This window comes from Miniopterus natalensis, chromosome 12 (assembly GCF_054644295.1).
Source record: "Miniopterus natalensis isolate mMinNat1 chromosome 12, mMinNat1.hap1, whole genome shotgun sequence".
Classification (NCBI taxonomy): domain Eukaryota; kingdom Metazoa; phylum Chordata; class Mammalia; order Chiroptera; family Miniopteridae; genus Miniopterus; species Miniopterus natalensis.
The window spans coordinates 50,169,920-50,190,386 of NC_142092.1; the positions used below are offsets into that span (position 1 = coordinate 50,169,920).

The 20,467-nt window shown below is 49.8% G+C and overlaps 1 protein-coding gene across 1 annotated transcript; it reads right to left on the reverse strand.

The window, feature by feature from the left end:
- Positions 1 to 619: 619 nt before the first annotated feature.
- TRIM14 (tripartite motif containing 14) lies at positions 620 to 19,990 on the reverse strand. The gene is made up of 6 exons (XM_087822780.1): positions 19,769 to 19,990; positions 16,855 to 16,950; positions 10,352 to 10,585; positions 8,220 to 8,382; positions 4,392 to 4,484; positions 620 to 2,261 (listed from the first exon to the last, which is right to left on the reverse strand). Exons 1-6 carry the CDS (start codon positions 19,988 to 19,990, stop codon positions 1,726 to 1,728), a joined length of 1,344 nt encoding a protein of 447 aa, XP_087678906.1. The 3' UTR covers positions 620 to 1,725.
- Between the last annotated feature and the right edge of the window lie 477 nt (positions 19,991 to 20,467).

The following is a 20,467-nucleotide window of genomic DNA, read 5'->3' on the forward strand; positions in this document are numbered from 1 at the left end:
AGTGAGCCCAAACAGTATTCTTCTTGTATTACACTGCCCATATAAAAGTGCCATTTTTTAGGTCAAAAACTATTGGAAATTTGCATTTTTATGATTCAAACTAATTAATGCACTGGGAGTCTGTTTAAATTATAAGGGGGATTCAGCTTTGCATTTTCCTCACCCTACCACTGTCTTCCTGTCAAGCACCTAACAAGATACTTTTAATATGATATAACTTAAAAGCTGTCTAGGGAATTTGACAAGTCAGGATGCTGACCCTTCAGAACTGAGGCACAGGCCCTGAAAAGATGCCTTTCCCAACCTGCTAGAGGAGCTGGCCTCCCTGTGAGGTCCTGCCAGTTTGGCCTTTTCTATTTCTATCACTTCTTACTGGAAAATGGGGCTCTATGGGTTTCCGTGGCAATATCTGGATCTGAGGAGCATAGAGTGTCTGGGCTGCCCAAACTCAACTCGTAGCTGCTCTCCTTTGGGTTCTAAGACACTGGGAAAACTGCCCTTGGTTGCTTAGTAACTGCCACCTGCTGATTCTCCCCAGCATCCTGAACAATGACTAAGCAGTTAAATTCCCCAGGTTAAAGGCTGGGCCTAAAGGACTGGGCCAAAGAACAAATCAGATACTTGCCTGGGGGCTGGGAGGGTGGCCCGGCCCTCAATCACCGTGGATGGCTTTAAGCAACTTTCTTTCAGGTCAGGACCTTTGTCTCCCCAAATGTAGGATGAGGTCAGGCTGGGTGATCTGTGAGGCTCTCGAAGCCCAGCTGCTCTGTGATTCAATGAAAGCCAGCTGCTTGCTATTCACTGCCTGGGAGGGCAGGGACTTAACTGCATTTTTCGGGGTGGGGAGAGTATAGGACATAGCTGCCCTTAGAAAGCTTCCAATCTAGTTGGAAAAATAGGTCCCAGGTTTGTGGCCCTGATACTGAGGGATTCTTGTGGCTTGGGGACACTTCCGTGGAGCAGTTAAGCCTGGGGAAGACTATGACAGGCAAAAAGAAGAAAAGGGCTTTCCTATCTAAATGTACATAGTGGGGGAGGGTAGCTGCAAAGGCACTGAGGTCAACTATGTGACACAGTTCTGCTCCAGGGTATCTGAAAAAAGCTGTTATAAGGTGAGGTGAGGTGCTTTTACCCCCTGGTGTCCTTGGGAACCTTTCCATAGTTCTGAGACATTAAGTGTGGTTTTAGGCGGATCACTCTGGCTATAGGTGGAGGAGGATGGGAGAGGGTTCAAGCCAGGCTCTTGCTGCTGCTCTGGGGAGGAAACATGGACAAGCTAAATGAAGTAGAGTGGAAAGGAGGAGGCAGATCCAAGGGCCATTGAGTAGATAAGAGCCAGGGCTGGGTGACTCATTCATTCACCTATTTACTGTGCACCTACTATGTGCCAGGCAGTTCTGGCTTCTGAGGGAGGAGGTCTGAGGCTAATAAGCATAACATGATGATTGGTCAGGACGCCCAGGGCTCACCTGTGAGCGTGTCCTTCCAGAAACCTGGGCTGAAAGGACTGTAGCCTAAGTGCTCTGGTGGCGGGGAGGTCTGATGAGAGCAGCAGCGGAGGGCCTACGTTTAAGGCATAACTGAACCCAGCCTAGGAGAGGAACCGTTCCAGCACACGGCATGACTGGAGGGGAGACTATCCGTGTGCTTGGAGAGCTGGCCGTGGGCAACCCCCGCCTGTGACCAGACCCCGGAGTCTGAGGGCGGTGGCTCCAGTCTCGGCCCCTAGGGCAGCCGGGGGATGCTGATGGCGCCCTCCCAGAGCCGCAGGGCAGGGTAGAGCGGCTCCTGGAAGGCGGCGCGGAAGGTGTGGAGGTGCCTCATGCCGTCCGACACGTCGTAGAAGGCGAGGACGCCGGCCTCGTAGTCCAGGAAGACGCCCAGCCGGTCGGGGTCGCCGCGGGGCAGCAGGCGGCTGCGCTGGCTGTCGTGGAAGGCCCAGTACTCCAGGTCGTAGCGCTTCAGGCACCAGGACTGGCGGTTGCAGCCCAGGCGGGCGGCGGCGGCGGCCCCGCGGCGCCGCAGGGAGGCGTAGGCCGCGCCCACCCACCAGCCGCAGCCCGCCTCCTGCAGGTCCACCTCCCAGTAGTGGCGGCCGGCGGCGAAGCAGTCGCGGCTCAGCACCTGCCACAGCGCGTCGAATCGCAGCGCGGGCGCGGGCCCCAGGCGGCCCAGCAGCGCGCAGCGCACCGTCAGCCGGTCGTCCGAGAGGCGCAGGCGCGCGTGCATGGTGTCGGGGTCCAGCGTGGGCGTGCGCGCGTCTGCGGAGGGCGGAGACACCACGGCGGGCCTGGTGGGCGGGGCCAGCGCCGCCCCGCCCCGCCCCGCCCCGCCCCGGGGACGCCTCGGGCTCGGGCCCGGACCCGCGGGTGTGCACAGCAAAAAAAGGGAAAACTCAGAAATCGCCCGTGGAGAAATGGAAAGCCACCCTTTCAACCTTGACTGCCTCTGGGGAGGTGGCTAGGGGAGCATGGGAAGGAGAGCAAATTTTACTGCACACCCGGTGTACCATTTGCATTTTGAACCGTGGAATTTGTTGCCAATTTCTAAAAATTTAACTAAAAAAAACACCCATCACTATTAACACTTAGGAGTATATCCTTCCAGTATTTTTACTTGCCGCTTTATCGCTTTCCTTAACATTGGTATCATACCACACATGCTCTTGGATAATCTGTGTTTTAATTTATTGATGTATTTATGAACATGTTTTACCACACCAAATAATATTCTTTTATTTTTTTTAATTTATCTTGATTTCAGAGAGAGGAAGGGAGAGGGGGAGAGAGTCATTGATCAGCTGCCTCCTGCACACCCCCTACCGGGGATCCAGCCCACAAGGCGGGCATGTGCCCTGACCAGGAATCGAACCTCGATCTCCTGGACCTAGGTGGATGCTCAACCGCTCAGCCATGCCCCACTGGGCAATATTCTTTTAAAGAGCATTTTAATGGCGAACCTAAGATTTTTATGTATGGGTGCATTATAATTAACCTACCCCCCTTTATAATATTTAGGCTTTTTGGGAGGCTTTTGAAAACACTAATAATGATTACATCTTTATGTATTTGATTATTTCTTTAGGATATAAAAGGTGTCCTAAAAAATGTATACACACCTTGAAAGTCATTGTTTATTAACATTTAGTTCATTTTCAAAATTTAAAAGAATCTACAGAAGTGAATAATTTTTTTGTAAATGCCTGTTGTCAGACTGATGACCGTTCTGGTACAGGGACTGCTGATAACTCAGAGCAATGGAATTGCAAACATCAATAATCATTTCATTGGTATTTGTGTGCCCTCAATTCATCAACTGTTGCCAGTTTTATACTGTAAACTATCTTTTATGTATCCTCATTAAAAAAAAAAAAAAAAAGACTAGTGGCACTTTGGGGTAAATTTTCTTTGTTCAAAGCTTGCTCTGGCTTCACCCATTATTTAAAATCAGTTAAACCTGAAAAGGAGTGAAAACTAAGTAAGTTGTCAGCTATAAAAGTGTGTATACATTTTTTGGGGATACCCTATATTCCTAACAGAGGAATTGCTGGGTCAACAGGGATGACTGTTTTCAAAGCCTTTGGTAAATATTGCCAAATTGTCCTCCAGAAAGGGGATAGTGATTAAACTCCCAATAATAGTTCTCTTTGCATTATACCACATACATAGACATAACATTCTTTTTAAAGTCTAGATCATAGAGTATGTGGATATTCAGCTTTAGTGGATACTGCCAAATAGTTTTCTCAGTAATGTTTTGAAGTTTTAATCTTCACCCAAGAATATTTCCCATTGATTTGAGAGAGAGAGAGAGAGAGAGAGAAAGACATTGATGTTTGAGAAAAATATCAGTGGGTTGCCTCCCCAAGAGCCCCAACCAGGATCAAACCCACAACCTAGGTATGTGCCCTGACCGGCAATCAAACCCCACAACCCTGTGGTGCATGGGACAACGCTCTAACCAACTGAGCCACACCAGCCAGGGCTACCTGTGTAATTTTTTAAGGGAACAAAAATGTTCACAATATATCAGTAAATGAAACACAGATTACAAAACAGTATGTATAGTATGACACCATGATTGAAAAAAAATACATTAAATGTATAGAAATATACCAAAGAAAACTAAAAGGGCAAACAATAGTATTTATCTACTTCTACATATCTACTAGGTAGACATAAGCAGAAGAATTTCCAAAGCTCAACAGTGATTTACGAGTGATAGTCTTTTTAAAATTTTTGCTTTCCTTCGTTTTCTAATTTTTCTATAATAAATACTTTATTTCTGTATTTAGAAAAACCAGTAATAAAAGTTAAAAAACTAGGTTGAGTCTCTTAGGGGTACTCCATTTCTGTGATCCTCCGCCCACCCATGCACCCTGGGGGTCTTACATTTCACGAAGAGCGATCTCTCTGGTGAGGGGCTGATTTTCAACAAGGATTCCTTCTTGGTGCTAGAGAAGCTGGACAGCTGGCATCTCATGTCTGCAATGAATTGTGAGAAATGAGTGCTGGTGCTCATGAAAGCAGCACAAATTATAAAACATAATAATAATATTATAAAACTGGAGATTTACATAATCTCTCTCCAAGAATCAAATGCAAATTTAGGTAGGAAATGCAAATTTACAGCCACAGGAAAACTCCAGGAACTATGTTCAGGTCTGACGAGAAATGCACTTTCCAGGGTCTGAAGCAAATTCAGTAAAAGTAGGTCAATGTGAGTGAGCCCTGAACACGGGGGAGGAGACAGCAGGCTCCGGGACCAAACTGAGAATCACCCACAGTATGTACTCAACAGTCAATGATGGGAGCAACCTCATGACAGGAACGCAAGTTCCAGGATAAAGATGGAAAGTGAGAAATTAAAAGAGAGTCTTCAGAAAGGTCATGTTCAGGCCTCATGCAGGCGAAAAGGAGTTCATGGGGAAACCCATGCCACGGTCCCCGTCTTCAACAGCTCAGTCAGCCAAATGGGGTGAGAAAGGGGCTCACTGGAGCTACCAGTCAGGGCAGAGAGTGCTCCAGGTCACAGAGGAGAGAGGGGAAAGGGCTCTGGGGCTTGGAGGGGTCTGGGAAGGCTTCATGGAGGAAGAAGCACCTCAGCTGAAACTAAAGGAGCGGGAATATTTGGACACCCAGAAACAGGATGGGGAGCTTTCCCAGTAAATGGGTATAGCGAGAGCAAGGACATTAACGGCATGTCAACAGTGAGGCGCCATGAAAGGTGTCTGAGTGAGGAGAGACATGAGCAGAATTTCCAAAGCTTGCTCAGGTGAGGAATGGACGGACAGGGCGAGAGTGGAAGCAGAGGCCCTGTTGGGAGACTGAGGCCTGAACAGGGACGGAAAAGGGACTGGGCTCAGTAAGCACTGCAGTGGCAGAAATGCCAGGGATAAACTTTACTGTTAAGAGCAGACTGGCGTCCAGAAGCAGCTGACAGGGGTGGCGGTGCTGCTGGATTCCATTTTGGCCTATTGAGCCTGTAATGTCTGTGAACACACAGAGAGAGCTGGGGCCGGGCCTTGGAAGGGCAGTGGTGCTGCAAGGCCCCATTCCTTCCGGTCCTTCCTGGGAGTCCGCACCTCTCAGTATTACCTGTGATAGTAAAAATGATGGCCTCATCTGGCGGTGGCTGAGGGGTGACAGCCTGGGAGGGAGCAGACTGCAGAGAATCACAGAACAGACTCTGGGACCAGAGTCTCTATGCCTCCCAGCTCTGAGCTTCAGTTTCCTCATCTTTAAAATGGGGATCACGAAGGCACCTACCATACAGGGTAGTTGCTGGGTGAAACTGTGTAAAGGGCTTAGAACAAAGCCTGGCACAGAGCAAGTGCTAGCTGTTACCATGCACTCAACAGGCACCTCCAGTTCTTTGGGACGGAGCACTGAGAATGTAAATGGGAGTGAATGCATTATGGGACCATCTGCGTATCTTCTTGCCAGGGGTGGTGGTGGAGACTTCACTGCCCACTCACCGGATACTCACAAGCCCAAAGCTTCCTGGGGCCGACTGCTAAGGTTTTTTTCTTTCTTTCATATTTAACTATTTTTTTTAATTGAGATATATTTACTGCTACCATTCTGGCATGTGGTTTTCTTATTAAATAATTATATTTCAAGAAGAATTTTTCAGTTGAACTATGTGTTCAAAATTCCAGTGGATGTTATGGACAAAAAGAACACCACCGACATTAAAAATCTGCTTTCAGCCCTGGGCAGGTGGCTCAGTTGGTTGGAGTGTCGTCTCATACACCAGAAAGGTCCCAGATTCGATTCACAGTCAGGGCACATACCCAGGTTGCGGGTTTGATCCCTGGTCTGGGCACGTACAGGAGGCAACCGATCGATATTTCTCTCTCACATTGATGTTTCTCTCTCTTTTTCTCTAAAAATCCCCCCAAAACCCCCATAAACATATTCTTAGGTGAGGATTTTAAAAAAATCTACTTTGATGAACTGGCTCAGGAAAATCCACTGCTCAGCCCTGCTGCATGCATCACGGTGTCCCGAACTGTGCTCTCCTGTCTCAGTTTGAAATTCCTTCCCTGGTTCTTTCCCACTCTCAAAATCTTAGTGATTAAGATTTTGAGAGTGGGAGAGTTGATTAAGGCCCAACTCAAGTGCCAGGTCCTCCAGGACGGCTTCCCAGTTTCCCATCACAGTCCCTCTCTCCATCTGAGCTCCGCTGGCCCTGGCTGTCTTCCTCCGTGACTCACCTGTTGAAGTTGGCCTGCTTTGCAGCCAGGGCCTGGCCTCACCTCTCCCCATTTCCCAGAGGTGCTCGGCAGGTGCTTGCAGCGTTTCTGCCTTGCTTCCTCCCACCTCTTTCCTTCTCCCTATCTCCGGATCTTCAGAGCTGGCACAGCCCTGCCAGCCCCATTTGACAAGGTAGCTTCCAAGTTCCTCCACCTCATCTCCCACCACTGTGCCCCTCTCTGTGCCCAAATCTCATCAAGTTCTCCCCTCTCTCTGGGCCCCTGGCACATGCTGTTCCTTCTGCCTAGAAGGTGTTTCCCTCAGATGTAAAAACAGCGACAGCAGCAGCTAACTCTTACATGGTGCCTATTATGCCTGCGCCCCATTCTAAGCACTTTGCGAATAACAACTCATTTAATCCTTTCAACAACCCTCTGAGGGGGGAACTGTGTTACCATCTCTGTGTTATGGATGTGGAAACAGGCAGAGAAAAGTTAGGTGCTTTACCCAGGGTGGCCGGGTTGGGAAGTGGTGGACCTGGGGCAGGAACCCGGTAAGTCTAGCTCCAGAGTCGTGCTGTGGCCCCTCTGCTCCCGGCCCTTCAGCTCTGCAGAGCTTACAGAAGACTTCCTTCAGGTCAGTATGCACAACCCCTTCTCAGAGAGGCCTCCCCCACTTCCCCACATAAAATATCTCCTCCTCCTCCTGGTCACCTTTATTCCACTTAATCTGCTTTCTTTTTCTTCAGAGCACTTATCACTGACGTATGTTCATTTGTTGTCTGTCTTCCCCCAGAAGGACTGGGTCCCACAAAGGCAAGAGCTGTGCCTGGCACATAATAAGGGCTCCATAAATGTTCTGAAGGAATCATAATAGCAGAGATGAATGAATGAATGAATGAATGAATGAATGAATGAATGAATGAATGAATGAATGAACGAACGAATGAACAGATATTTCTGAGCACCTGTTTTGTGTCAGGCCCTGCAGGAACCTCAGAGCTGGACCCAAAATGGTTCTTGCCCTCCACGCATTTATGAGAGGCAGGAAGGGATTCGTGCATCCAGGTCAAGAACACACTCAGGCAGGAGATGGGGCAGGCCCTGGGGAGGAAGGACAGAGGGGTAGATGTCCAAGGGAGAGAGTGAGCCCAAGGTGGCATGGAAAGGCTTCCCAGGTGAGCACAGCTGTACTGACCCTGCAGGGATGGTGGGACTTGACCAGGCAGAGGAAGAGAAGGAGTTGGCCATTCCAGCTGGGGCCCCGGAGCAGATGCAGTAGAGGTGTGACAGAATCCCAGGAGCAGAGCAGTGTGGCTTCAAGAGGAGAACAAGGTCTCAGAAGGGGAAAGAAGTGAAGTCAGAAGGGTGGGCTGGGCGCAGGCCCAGGATCCCTTGACCACCCAACCAAGGGCCACTGTGTGGGAGAGACATGATTCACGAGGGCGGTCTTCCCCTTTGTCTCTGGGCTAAAGGACACTAAGGGAGTAAAGGACACAAAGTTGGTCACATGGTGACTTACTTTCCTTCAAGCGAACCTCTAGTGGCGTCTGTGTCATGTTCTGCATGGCTTCCAGGAGGCCCTTGAAGAAGGTCTTGATGGGCTCAAAAGATTGAGGCACAGGGTGGCACAGCTCCCCTGAGTTCAACTGATGCTTCAGCTCCTGCTCAGTGGCCATGAACTCCTGCATGGGACACAAGAGTCAGGGCTGCTCTACAGTGGCACCAGGAACAAACCCTGGCCATCAAGGGCAGGCCCCACCCCACCCTGCCCTGGTACCTTGGGTCAGCCCAGGGCCGTGCCCCCAGGAACCACCACACAGCAGGCCCTGGGTTGGAAGACTGTGGAGGTCCCATTTTAGCACTCCCCTCTTCCCTTCCTGCCTCCGATGCTCAAAGGTTTCTCTATGCCGGGCGTTAGCATTAGAGGCAGAAACAGGAGACAGGCTGACTGCCCACTTTTAAGTTGCTCACCACATCCAAAGAGGCTCTGAAGCTTTACAGACAATGTGACAGGGGTCTGCTTGAGGCACGGGGGACAAAAAGAGTGAGGGGCCAGTTTTCCTGGGGAAGGAGCCCCTAGAAGTTCAACTGGAATGCTGCCAGAGGTGGTGTGGCCACCACAGTGGGGACCTTTCCTGTTTCTGCCTGGACAGCACCTTTTAAATACCCTTCCGTGTTAAGTGTGGCTTTGCTAGGTAGAAGCTAGAAAATGCACTCTCCCAGCCTCCTTTGTACCTGTGGGGCAGACACGTGATGAGGCATCTCCAATCCAAGGCTTGCATGTGGAAATGAGAGGTGAAGCAGCATGTAGGGAACAGTGGTGGTGGAGGCTCCAAGGGCCAGTGCCTGGGCCAGAGGTGTGAGCTGTGATATCTTGCTCAGCAGAGAAGCAGTGGGGTCTGCCCTGGAGCACACCTGTGCTGTGGCCCGGACTTCCCTCGTGTTGCCTGGTCTTCACCCTGACTTTCTGGCCCTCCTGGAGATCCTGTGAGCTGCCTACTACTCTTTCAGAAACTCCTTTCTTGCTTCAAACAGTTATAGCTAAGAACCCTTTCTGTACTTTCTGAAGGGCTGTGCTGGCAAGCAGGCCCTGGCGGTAGGAAGTGATGCCCAAGCAGGATGGGCGGACGGATGCCTCAGGAGGATGGCCCACACTCAGCTGTTGGGCAGAGGTAGGCCCACAAGGCAGCATGCTGGACCCTGGGAAAGGGCTGTGAGATGGTCCCCAAGACCCATCCAGCCTAGGAAGCTGTGGGTCTGGAGTTCATCCTCATTTTGTGGGGAAGAAGATAAACTGTGGGGAACCAGGGCTAAGGTCCCACTCAGAGCTGCAGTGGACCTGGCCAGAGAGTCAGGGAGGGCAGGGAGCAGCCCTGGGGTGGCAGGATGGTGGCCCAGAGGACAGATGGGTAGGATGGGACTGGGGAGGGCGACGAAGGACGAATCTCACCACTTGGTAACCCCCAACTCCAGCATCTAGCACAGAGTCTGACACATAGTAGGCACTCAATAAACATTTAGGTTGAAATAAATGGATGAAACTGAGCACATCTGCTTCGTGCCTTTGCAGACTTAGAGAACAACCCCCTAGCCATGCATCTCTCAAGACAGAAGCTGGGAATCATCTTGGATTCCACCACTTTCAATCACCAATCCTGTTGTACCTCTCAGACCTGCCTTCGTCGCTTCACCTCCAGGCCCCTCACTGGCCCAGCTCACCACCTTTCTCCTGGGCACTACTGCCTCCTAATTTCCCTGTTAGCCTCCAGTCTGACCTGCCTAGTCCATTCTCCGGCCATTGCCAAGGTGACCTTTTCATAACATTAACCTGACCGTGCCATTCCTTGGTTCAAAACACTCCCCTGTCCTCCATTTCTTCATAGCACCAAGTCTGAACTCTATGGCCAGGTATGTAAGGCCCTCAGAAATGGTGGCTGTAAACGTTATTTCATTAGTCCAAGATGTAAATTATCTTCCTAACTATGTATATTTTCTGACCACTTGCACAGGGACAAGAAGGTCTACCTGCTAACAGGCAACTCTGTGTATTAACTCGGTGTGTAAATACTGTGCTCAATGCCACAGTAACCAAGATGAAATGTGGGGGGGTGCGTGGCAGGTGGCAGCTGCGAGGCAGAAACCCAGCATTACCTGCAGTAGCTGGACAGGATTGGGCTCCTGGCTGATACTGCAGATCCTGTCGGAGAGACTGTTCAAGACGTCAATTTGGTCCTCACAAGATATGATTTGGTCCCTGTATGCCTGAAGTGTAAACTGGGTATTTTTATCAATGACTTTCTTGGCCAGCACTTCCTCTTCATCAAGTAGTAATCTGAGTTCAGTGAATTTCTCCGTCAGCCAGTTTTTACTTGACTCTGCATGAGCCTAAAAAGAAATCCAGTTACGGAGGATATGAGTGCCAACTAGGAAATCCAGACTAATTAACATGAAAAACCTATTACGACATCTAAAAGCAAGGTGGCCAGTCAGGGACAAGATCAACTTATCAAAACTCAAGCTCTCCTGAGGACCAACCATAACCAATTGGAACATGCATGGAGAAATAAAGGTCCTTTGAAAATAGTGGACAAAACAGCAATATATCTAAAAATAAAACCTAGCCGGGCCTGGCGTGGCGCAGCGGTTGAGCGTCGACCTGGGATCCAGGCGATCGGGGTTCAATTCCCAGGTCAGGGCACATGCCCCGGTTGTGGGCTCGATCAATGACTCTCTCATCATTGATGTTTCTATCTCTCTCTCTCCTTTCCTCTCTCTGAAATCACATGCCATATAGGTTAAATTGTCTTTGGGCTAGCTTAGGAATTAGTCTACATCTACAACATGGTTTCTATGGGTCACTGAGCCTGGGCACAAATATATCTTTGTTGAATGACCAAATGAAGGCAAGAAAATGTGTTCCAAACCCTTAATTTAGAAACACATTTTCAAGGCAAGGTATGTAAACAAATGGAGGACCTTTCTACAGAAACCAAGAGATCAAATATCTATATCTTCTCCCAACCAAGCTATGTTCCAAGTTTCTACAGGTCCACCCTGTAAAGAAGAATATACAAAATAATCTTAATGACACTACACATTATTATAACTGAAAATATCCACAAGAAAACTTCAGGCGCAAGCATATGAGGCTGATTATGCAATATGGTTAAAAAATTTAACAACTCTGGCAATGAGACAAGGAAGTATGCTGTCTACTCTAGGCTCCATTGGTTCAAAGTGAAACTGGATCCCAGACCGAACTGGACTGAAGTGTGGACACGGCCGGATGGGGCCAGGGTAAGGACCTGACAGAGTCTAGCTGAGGAAGATCTAAGGCCTGTGGGAGAGAAAGAATTTGAGCAGCGAAGCAGCCCTGGACATGGAAGTGAAGGATTTTGCACAGGGAGTCCCCGGCTGCCATGCGAATCCATCCCTGCCCAGGCCCCCGGGGCACCCTCCGGTCCCGAGGAAGGAGGAACTTATGAGGAAAATGGAAAAAACTGTTTTGCTGAAAGCTCAGTATGACTTTGGACATCCTGCTATGGACTCAGGTCTCTCAGGGGCCTCCCGCCAGGGAAGGAGGTGTGCTTGCCAGCCCTGCCCAGGCCACATTAGCCATGACATCTGTGCACTCTGATATGTAGCAGTGGCTGGCAGGAGGAGGCAGGGGAATGGCATGTCCAGAAAGGTGGTGGAGACCAGTGGCATCGCCAGGGTCAACAGCAGGCCTGGCCTAGTCCTTATCTTCCTAGTCTCAGACTGGCAAAGGCTAGTTCATGTCACCTTCTGTCCCCAACCCCATGCTGTGGTCCAGTCCTTACAGCTCTGGTGGGTCACAGGGAAATGCACAAAGTCAGGAACCAAGGATGCTTACAAACTTCCCAGGGTGCCCATCTAGGCCTGTGTGCCTCCCGTCTGTTTCCTGGCCTCCTCCCTTCCCCCTCTGTTCACGAGAGCAGCAGGGCTGACTCCTGCAGGCCAAGATCCCCTTTCAGGCTCAGTTTGGTTAACGGGAGTAGGAACTAGAGGGAAGTCGAAGGGTGAGGGGAACAGCCAGGGTATCCCTGCCTCCCTGAGTCTCCTCCACCCTTCTGCTCCCACAGGACAGGGCCTGCTCTGGTTCCAGCTCCTGACTAGGTGGCCCTGGACTCTGCATTATGCTAATAACGCCTCCTCCCTTTGGCAGTGCAGCCCAGGGGTGAAGGTGCTTCCTGCTGGGCCAGTTGCCTCACCACGCCCTGGTTGGCTGCTCTGCCTCTTCCTTGCCAAACCCTCAAAGTGGACTTGTGTCTTTCTGGGTGGAACTTGATGGATACAGCCATGGCCCCAGGTCCACCTCTACCTTCCTATATGACCAATGACAAGTTATTTCCTTTTCCTGGGTGACTCCATCTCCAAGGGCCTTTCAGCCTGACACTGTATGCACATTCTGAATCCCTACCTAGGTCTGGATTCAATAGACATTAACCAAATTTAAATATATATACTTTTTCTTCATTTATGAAAGTATCAAAAGCTCACTGTAGAATATTCAGGAGTTTCAGAAAGAAGAACACAATCACTGCATACCATCATCTTATCCCAGTTTGAGTAACCAGTTAGGGTAGCAGGCAAGTGTTGAATTCCCCCTACACCTGCATGTATGAGCCCCCTGAGGAGCCATGAGGACGACAAACAGCCTATTAACAAGGATGTCAGAGAAAATCCTTTAATGGGTGTTGGTTGGGGATTAATAAGGACCAAGTCTTTCTTGACTGCTCTGTGAAAGAGTAGTTAGTTAGGCCTGGTCATTGGCTTCTGAACAGCAGACTTTGGACCATGTATGAACTTTATTGATTTTAATTTGTTTACAAAACTGCTTTATGGATTAATTTGCCTACAAGTGGTCTTTGCCTTGGTACTGGCCTGTGTCAACAAGTATGGAGCAACATGGTTGCCCCAGACCGTGCTGCCCCAGACTGCCAGCCTCAGTTGGGCAGAACTCACAAGAATCCTTACAGATGTTGTGCCTGTTGACCAGATTCATCACTTCTGGACATGTGTCCTGAAGGAAGTAAATCGAGGTGCCAGAAATGTTCACTGCAGTGTTATTTTACATTAGTGAAAAGCAGGAAATGATCTAAATGTTCAACATTAGGAAAATGCCTTAATGAGCCTCCCCCAAAAAACCCCCCAAAACCCCAGAATCAAACAAACAACAAGAAAGGAAATCCTCAGGTGCCCAAAACAAAGAGGGAACTTGATGTCAGAGCCCTGGGCAGAAGATAAGCAGACACCTGGGGATGGATGGGCATGCAGGTATCTGAGAGCACACCCCACTGGGTGCTCAGGAGGGTGCTCGGGGCACCTGGCCCCATTCCAGCTGAGAATGGGAAGGGGGCCACCTGCACCAAGCCAGAGTCACGGAGAGCTGCTCCATGCACGAACTAGGCACCAGGAAAACTCTACCCACTGGCCTGAAGAAGCTGCAAGGAAACTTGTCATCCATCCAGGGTCATGGGAGAAAAGAGAATCACTAGCAAAACAAACAAATAAACCCAACAACTGGCTTGGAATCTGAACTCATGGAACCTCGAAACTAAAAAATTCACATGACACCTGGTCTGGAACTGCTGAAACTCAGAGTCCCCTGCAGATGCTCATGCCACAGTGCTCTGAAAGGCACAACCCAGGGCGCATGAGGCACCATGAAAAATACCTACTGAAGGCGCGGTGGTGATACAAACGTCAGGTCACACACATAAACGAACCATCATGTCTCACCTCCATACTGGGGATATGATACTATATAAAAGAATATTCATGCCCGGCCGGGCATGGCTCAGCGGTTGAGTGTTGACCTAGGATCCAGGTGAGGGTTCAATTCCTAGTCAGGGCACATGCCTGGATTGTGGGCTCGATCCCCACTCGGGGGCATGCAGGAGGCAGCCGATCAATGACTTATCATTGATGTTTTTATCTCTCTCTCTCCTTCTCCTTTCCTCTCTCTGAAATCAATAAAGATATATATTAAAAAAAAAAAAAAAGAATTTTCATGATAGCCCACGGACACAGGCAACAACAGTGTACTGAAGGCCTGGGACAGGGCGGGAACTGGGTGGAGGGGGGCAATGGGGGAAAAAGGGGAGACATCTGTAATACTCTCAACAATAAAGATAAATTTTTTTAAAAAGGGAAAAAAAAAAGAACATTCGTGTACAGAAGAAAAAAATCTCAGAATGTGACTAGTGGTTGACCTGGAGTGGCAGAATTATACCTGAATTTTTATATTTCAGTTCCTGCTTGACCAGGAACTGAAATATAAATGCCCAAGGGAGACAGCCTGGTAAGACATAGTGAGAAGAGTGGGCAAGCAGGGGCCGGGAGATCTGGGCAACACATGCCCTTCTCATGAGCGTGTCCATTGCTCAGCTCTGACAGCTCCAATGTGGGAATGCAGGCACTTCCTACTTTTCCACAACTAACATTTTTTAATTTGGGTGCCCTTGACTGGAATCGAACCAGGGACCTTTCAGTCTGTGGGCCAACGCTCTATCTACTGAGCCAAACTGGCAAGGGCCACATCTAACTTTTTATACAAATACCTCTCAGCTTTAAAATGCTGACCACTAATTTTTCTTAATACCTTCTGAGGGCCACTTAGGTGTAAGTCCAATAAAACGTATTCAAGATTTGTACACTGGAAACTACAAAATGCTGATGAAAGAAAACAAAGATCTAAATAAATGAGATATACCATGTTCATGAATTCTCAAGTGCTGTAATTATAGAGAGGGAGAATAAATTAGTGACTGCTGGGAGATAAGGATTGCTGGGGGTGGAGGGGCGACTATAAAGGTGAGGCATGAGGTAGATCTTGGTGGTGATGGAACAGTTTTGTATTCTGATTACAGCAGCGGTTACTCAAACTACACACGTGATAAGCTGATATAGAACATATATATATACACACTGCCAATTTTCTGGTTTTGCAATTGTACTATAGTTAGGTAAGATATAATCCTTGGGGCAAACTAGGTGAAAGGCACACAAAACTTACCATCTTGGCAACTTCTGGTGAATCTGTAATTATTTCAAAGTAAAAGTTTGAAAGTTGGGGAGACGGTTGAAAGAAAAAAACCACTTCTTAGATTAAGATGAAACCTGCCTCCTGAGTCTGTCCACGTGGATCCTAACTCTTGTTTTGAGAACTCCATGCTATATCTGTTCAGAGACTTGCAGTCAGTGAACCTGTGCCCCAACCGTGGTCTGGCTAAAAAGCTCAGAGCACCTCCCCCATCCCGTCAGGTAAGACAACTTTCAGTTTCCAAATCCTGTTGAACTGCTTTATCCGCCTGGGATTGGAGTCCTTCTCTTGAAGATGTGAGGGACACTATTAATAATTAAGCCAGGGCCAGGGCCAGAACTTTCCTCAGCAAACTGGGTCCTGTAGTCCTCTTTCAGATAATGAATGTTGGGTAAACACAAAGCTAATTCTGTGGCTTGGCGTTGGCCTCGGCATTTCCACTTCTTAGATTAAGCTAAAACCGGCCCCCCTAGGCTGTCCATGTGCATTCTAACTCTGTCTTGGGGGCCCCACACTATATCTGCTCAGAGATTTGCCAACAGTGAACCTCCACTGTGGGCTACTGACGCAGTCAGAGCCATTCTCCCTGCCTAACTTGTGTCAGTCAGCGGCTCAGAGCTCTCAGTGGAGCAGGCCCTAGGAAGGGCATCCCACCCCAGCCCTCACTTTCAGGAGGCTGAGAGGGTCAGGGACTGGCCAAATTCACATAAAAGGCCCCTAGAGACAGAACAACTTTTTCATAGTCAAAATGGCAGCTCATGATAACAGCAGCCTCAACTTCCCATTTAAAACCCACAAAAGAATCCATTTAAATAAACATCATTAGGAAAGGAGAAACCTGAAGAAAGTAAATATTTGTGGAAAATATTTATACCTTACTTTTCCTTTCACCATGGCAGTGAAACCTATAGAGGTATCTGTGTGTTCCTTAAGCTGTATATTGCTTTGTTTAAGGCATTTAGGGGATGGAGGACTAGTCCCTTCAAGAGAATGGCCTTGGCAATGGTGAAGAAAGGCTACTCCTCCGTTTTATGAGGTGTTACAGGCCAAAGCTGGGTGCTGGGCAAGGGCAGACTCACCACAAAGCGAATGGAACAACAGCCTCAAGCCCCTCACTAGCAAGACCCCTTCATGATCTTGCACTGAATTTTGTGTTCTTTTGCTCAAAAAGGGCCCCCCAAATCAGCTATTTTCAACCTTTTCATCTCATGGCATACATAATTTCTAAAATTCTACAGCACAGCAAAATATATTTTTTGTCAATCTGACCAAAAAAAAAAATAGGTGTAATTTTTATTCATTCACACCTGACGGCTATTGCTGTGTTGGCTGTTGTCATTTTTTTATTTGACAATCTAAGGGAAAAGAGGCCAGTGCCCCCGACTAAATAGTCAGCTATTGCATGTTTTACAAATTCTTGCCGCATGCCGGTTGAAGATCGCTGCCCTAAATTATGGAAGCCCCAGACCCTACCAAACCCGATCCCCTTTGAGGTTGGTTTTCTTTGCCCTGGCTCCACAGTGGGGAGAATCTCGTGTCTGAGGAGAAGTGCGGGCATCTCAACTAGAAGGAAGAAACGCCCACTTGCCTTGAGCTGTGCAGCAGCATCTTCTATCTGGTTTCTGTTGCCAACTTGCTGCTGCCTCTTGGTTGCCAGTTGCTTTACATATTCTTGGGTGAGTTTCTGTATGTGAAGGAATTAGGGAAAAAGTATTAATACTGTCACTTTCAAGATTACAAGGCTCCCCAGGGGTCATCTCCTTGTACCCTGTGTTGTGTATCAGCTGAGGTGTCTGAGGCTCAGGAGGTGAGATAACTTGCCCAAAGTCAAGTAACAAGCTAGAGGATGAGCTGTAAAGAGGGCCCCTCTGGTTCTCAGAGTCCCGCATCAGGGATTCTTCAAACCATGATGCCCTCCTTCTTTCTAGGCTTGTGACCTGCTTTTCCAGTCCCTCAGATGGGACCCTAACGCAAGCAGCTTGGAGACCGGGGAAGAGAATTCACTTACAGAGTGAATACAGTGGTCCTTCGGTTTTCGAACATGATCCGTTCCAGAAGACCAAATTCTGAAACGTTCAAAACCGAGGGATCAACAGCTGACAGCTGGGCCTCGGGATCTTGCCCTGAGCGGAAGCCGTGAGGCATGTTCCACTTCCGAGGTGTGTTGGAAAACCGAAGCATTTCCTTCCGGGTTTACGGCGTTTGTAACTGAAATGATCGTCAACGGAGACGTTCCAAACCGAGGCACCGCTGTATTAACTGAGCACCTATTACGTGCTGGGCCTTGTTCTAAGAGCTACCTTTGTGGAACTTGCCTTCCAGAGGGATCTGTGGCCCTCTGGCCTGGACAAAGATTCCGAAGACCTGCATGTGTGAGAGGTCTGTGGGGTTCATGCTCCCCTCCCCCTCCCACCTGAAATGGCTCCTTTCCCTACCTCTGCTTTTTGCAATTGCCATTTTTTCAAAGGCCTGCTCTGTGCCTCTTCCCACCAGTGGGACTTTCCTCCCCTCCTTCCCCATCCTAGCTTACTCTCCCCTGTTGGGCCAACTGGGAGCTTCCTGCGGGCAGGCCTGCTCCATTCCTGGCTCCCCATAGGGACCAGATGGTGATCTAGAAGTGTTTGCCGAGTCAAACAGAATTACCTGCCAACTTCAAGCGGGCACCTGGAGCCACCCAATAAGTTATGAGCACAAGCCCCAGAGTCAGATGAGACCTCCTGATCTGAGTCCCACGTCACCTGGGCAAGTGCTCTCACCCTTCTAATGCTGGGTTTCCTCAGGGGATAACCTCATAGGGTTGCTGTGGAGAGGAAGTGCCCCATTAAGTGCTTGGTGTGGTGCTTGGCGGACAGTAAGTGCTTAATAGATGAGGCTCTTCTTATTTTAACATCTAACAAGCATTTGCTACTATGCACACAGTTCGATTCTAGTTGGGGTGCGGCAGTGGGGACACAATAGTAACCCGCGTTCCAGGAGCACATCCTTACCCCACCGTAATTTTTAAGTTTTCAGGTCTAGCTCCTCGGGTTAGCCAAGGATAACCCAGCCTCCTGCTGCCTGTGCCCTCTGTCACAGGGTTATTTCTCCTATCTCAGTGCTTGGTGAAACCCTGCTCATTCTTCAGGGCCAGTTCCAGTGGCACCTCCTCCAGGGAAGCTTCCTGCGCTTCTTGTCCCTGGTTCACATGGTCTTCCATCTGGCTCCCACTGACCACTGGCCATCCCAGTTACAATACTTACCACATCGTATTGTCACTGTTGTCCCCTCACCAGCCAAGGAACTCCTCCAGGTTGGGGAAGAACTGATCTATTCCTTGACTCACTACGCAAAGTATGTGCTGAATGTGTTTGATGAATGAATGAATGATGGATGATAGATAAATAGGCTAGCGAGTGGGTGTGTGGGTACAAAATGGGTACCCATAGGTAAGTGGGTAACATGTCCTATGAGACCCACAGCGATATCTCTGGACAGCACCCTTGTTAACCCTGGAAAACAGCTCCTTTTGAGGGCCTATTATTATTACAGGGAATTTATATAAGAAAAGGAGGACCTTAGAGGCAGAGGCAGGCCTTGAATCCAGGATTCCACCTGCTGGACTGGCCCTCACACGGCCCATTCTCACCTTGGAGCTCCAAGGTTGTTAACCATGTGATAGTGTAAGTCATGCCATGCAAGGGAAAGAGCTCATTCATTGTGGTGCTGGGTTAGTCATGGAAGACTTCTTGGAGGTGTCAGTTAATAGAATCAATGTCCACTAGAGGCAGGTGCGCCTGTCTAACCCAGAGAGGTGGAGGGATTTGACCAGAGCTACAGAACAAATGGGCCACAAGGCTGGAACAAGAGGCCAGAGCCCCTGCCACTATTAGGATTAAGCAAGGGTGAGGGCTCCCAGGTGAGAATGGACCTTGGGGCCAGTCTGCCTGGTGGAGTCCTGGGTTCAAGGCCTGCCTCTGCCTCAAGAGCCTTCCTTTTCTTATTGGTAAAACGGCTGTCCTAGCTCCCACCAGGCTTGTGGAATCGGAGCGTGGGGAAGGGGAGGGGGAGTGCAGCAGGAAGCCGATGCTCCCACAGCAGTCCAGCAGTCCACAGCCCCTCCTTGTGAACTCCAGGCCAGAAAACCAGATCTATCTGTGTAGCTTCCCAGGCTGCATGGCTGTTTTCTAATAGGGAGGGATTTTAATATAGTTAAAAGGCAGATTTTCTTCCGGCGCTAGAGCAGTGTGGAGGATGCTCCATGGTAGACGAGGTCAAAGGTAAACGGGAAACAGCCGGGGCCCCCAAGTTCTCACTCTCACGCCTCTTCTGCCGCTTAGCTGTTGGCCTGGGCTCGCCTCTGCCCTACTTGGGCATCAGTTTCTCATTCTGAGCAACAGGTTGGCCGCCTTGACGATCTCCGGGCTGCCTTGAAGTTTCCAGGTCCTAACGGGGACTGGCAGGTGGGCCCCGGGCTCGCCCCCACTCCCCCCACCCCCGTGCCCCGCGCGCCCCCGGGTCCCCACCTGCACGTGCGCCGCGTCTTCCAAAGCCAGGCCCACCGGGTGGCCCCGGTGCGCGCCCAGCACCGGGCAGAGCGCGCACACGCACTGCCGGCAGCGGCGGCAGAAGAGCTCGGCCGGGCGGTCGCCGTGCTCGGGGCAGCGCCAGCCGCGCGCGTCCTCGGCCTCGGCCTCGGCGGGGCCCGGGCCCCCGGGGGGTCGGCACAGCGCCGCGGCGCCCGCCATCCGCTCGCGCGGGTCCTCGCCGCCGGGTGCTGGGGTGCTGGTCGGAAATCGAAACTGGACGGTGGGGCGGGGCCCGGCTCGGGTCGGCCCAGTTCTGGGGTGGAAGTTGTCAGCGCGCCCGCGGGGTGGGGGGTGTGGGGGCGGGGCCTCGGCTGCACCGTCGCCCTCCAGACCCGCAGGGTGCTCTCCCGTCCTTTTAGCCCCTGCTGGAGGCTCAGGCTTGGCCGAAGCCGGCTTGGTGTCTGGCCTAGAAGTGCTGACCACAGCAGAAATGGGGGTTCGCTCCTGCATACCTGAAAAATAAAACAGTTATTTTACCAGCAAAATAAATTGACTTGGGCATAGCAGAGGAATTGCAATTCGTGACACGTAAGCTACAGCAAAAACCATAGGCAAGTCCAAGGAGCAAAGGAGAGGAATGTTACTTTGTAAAGAAAAAGGAGGAAGTTGGGTGGGGTCATTTTGAAGGAAAGTCCA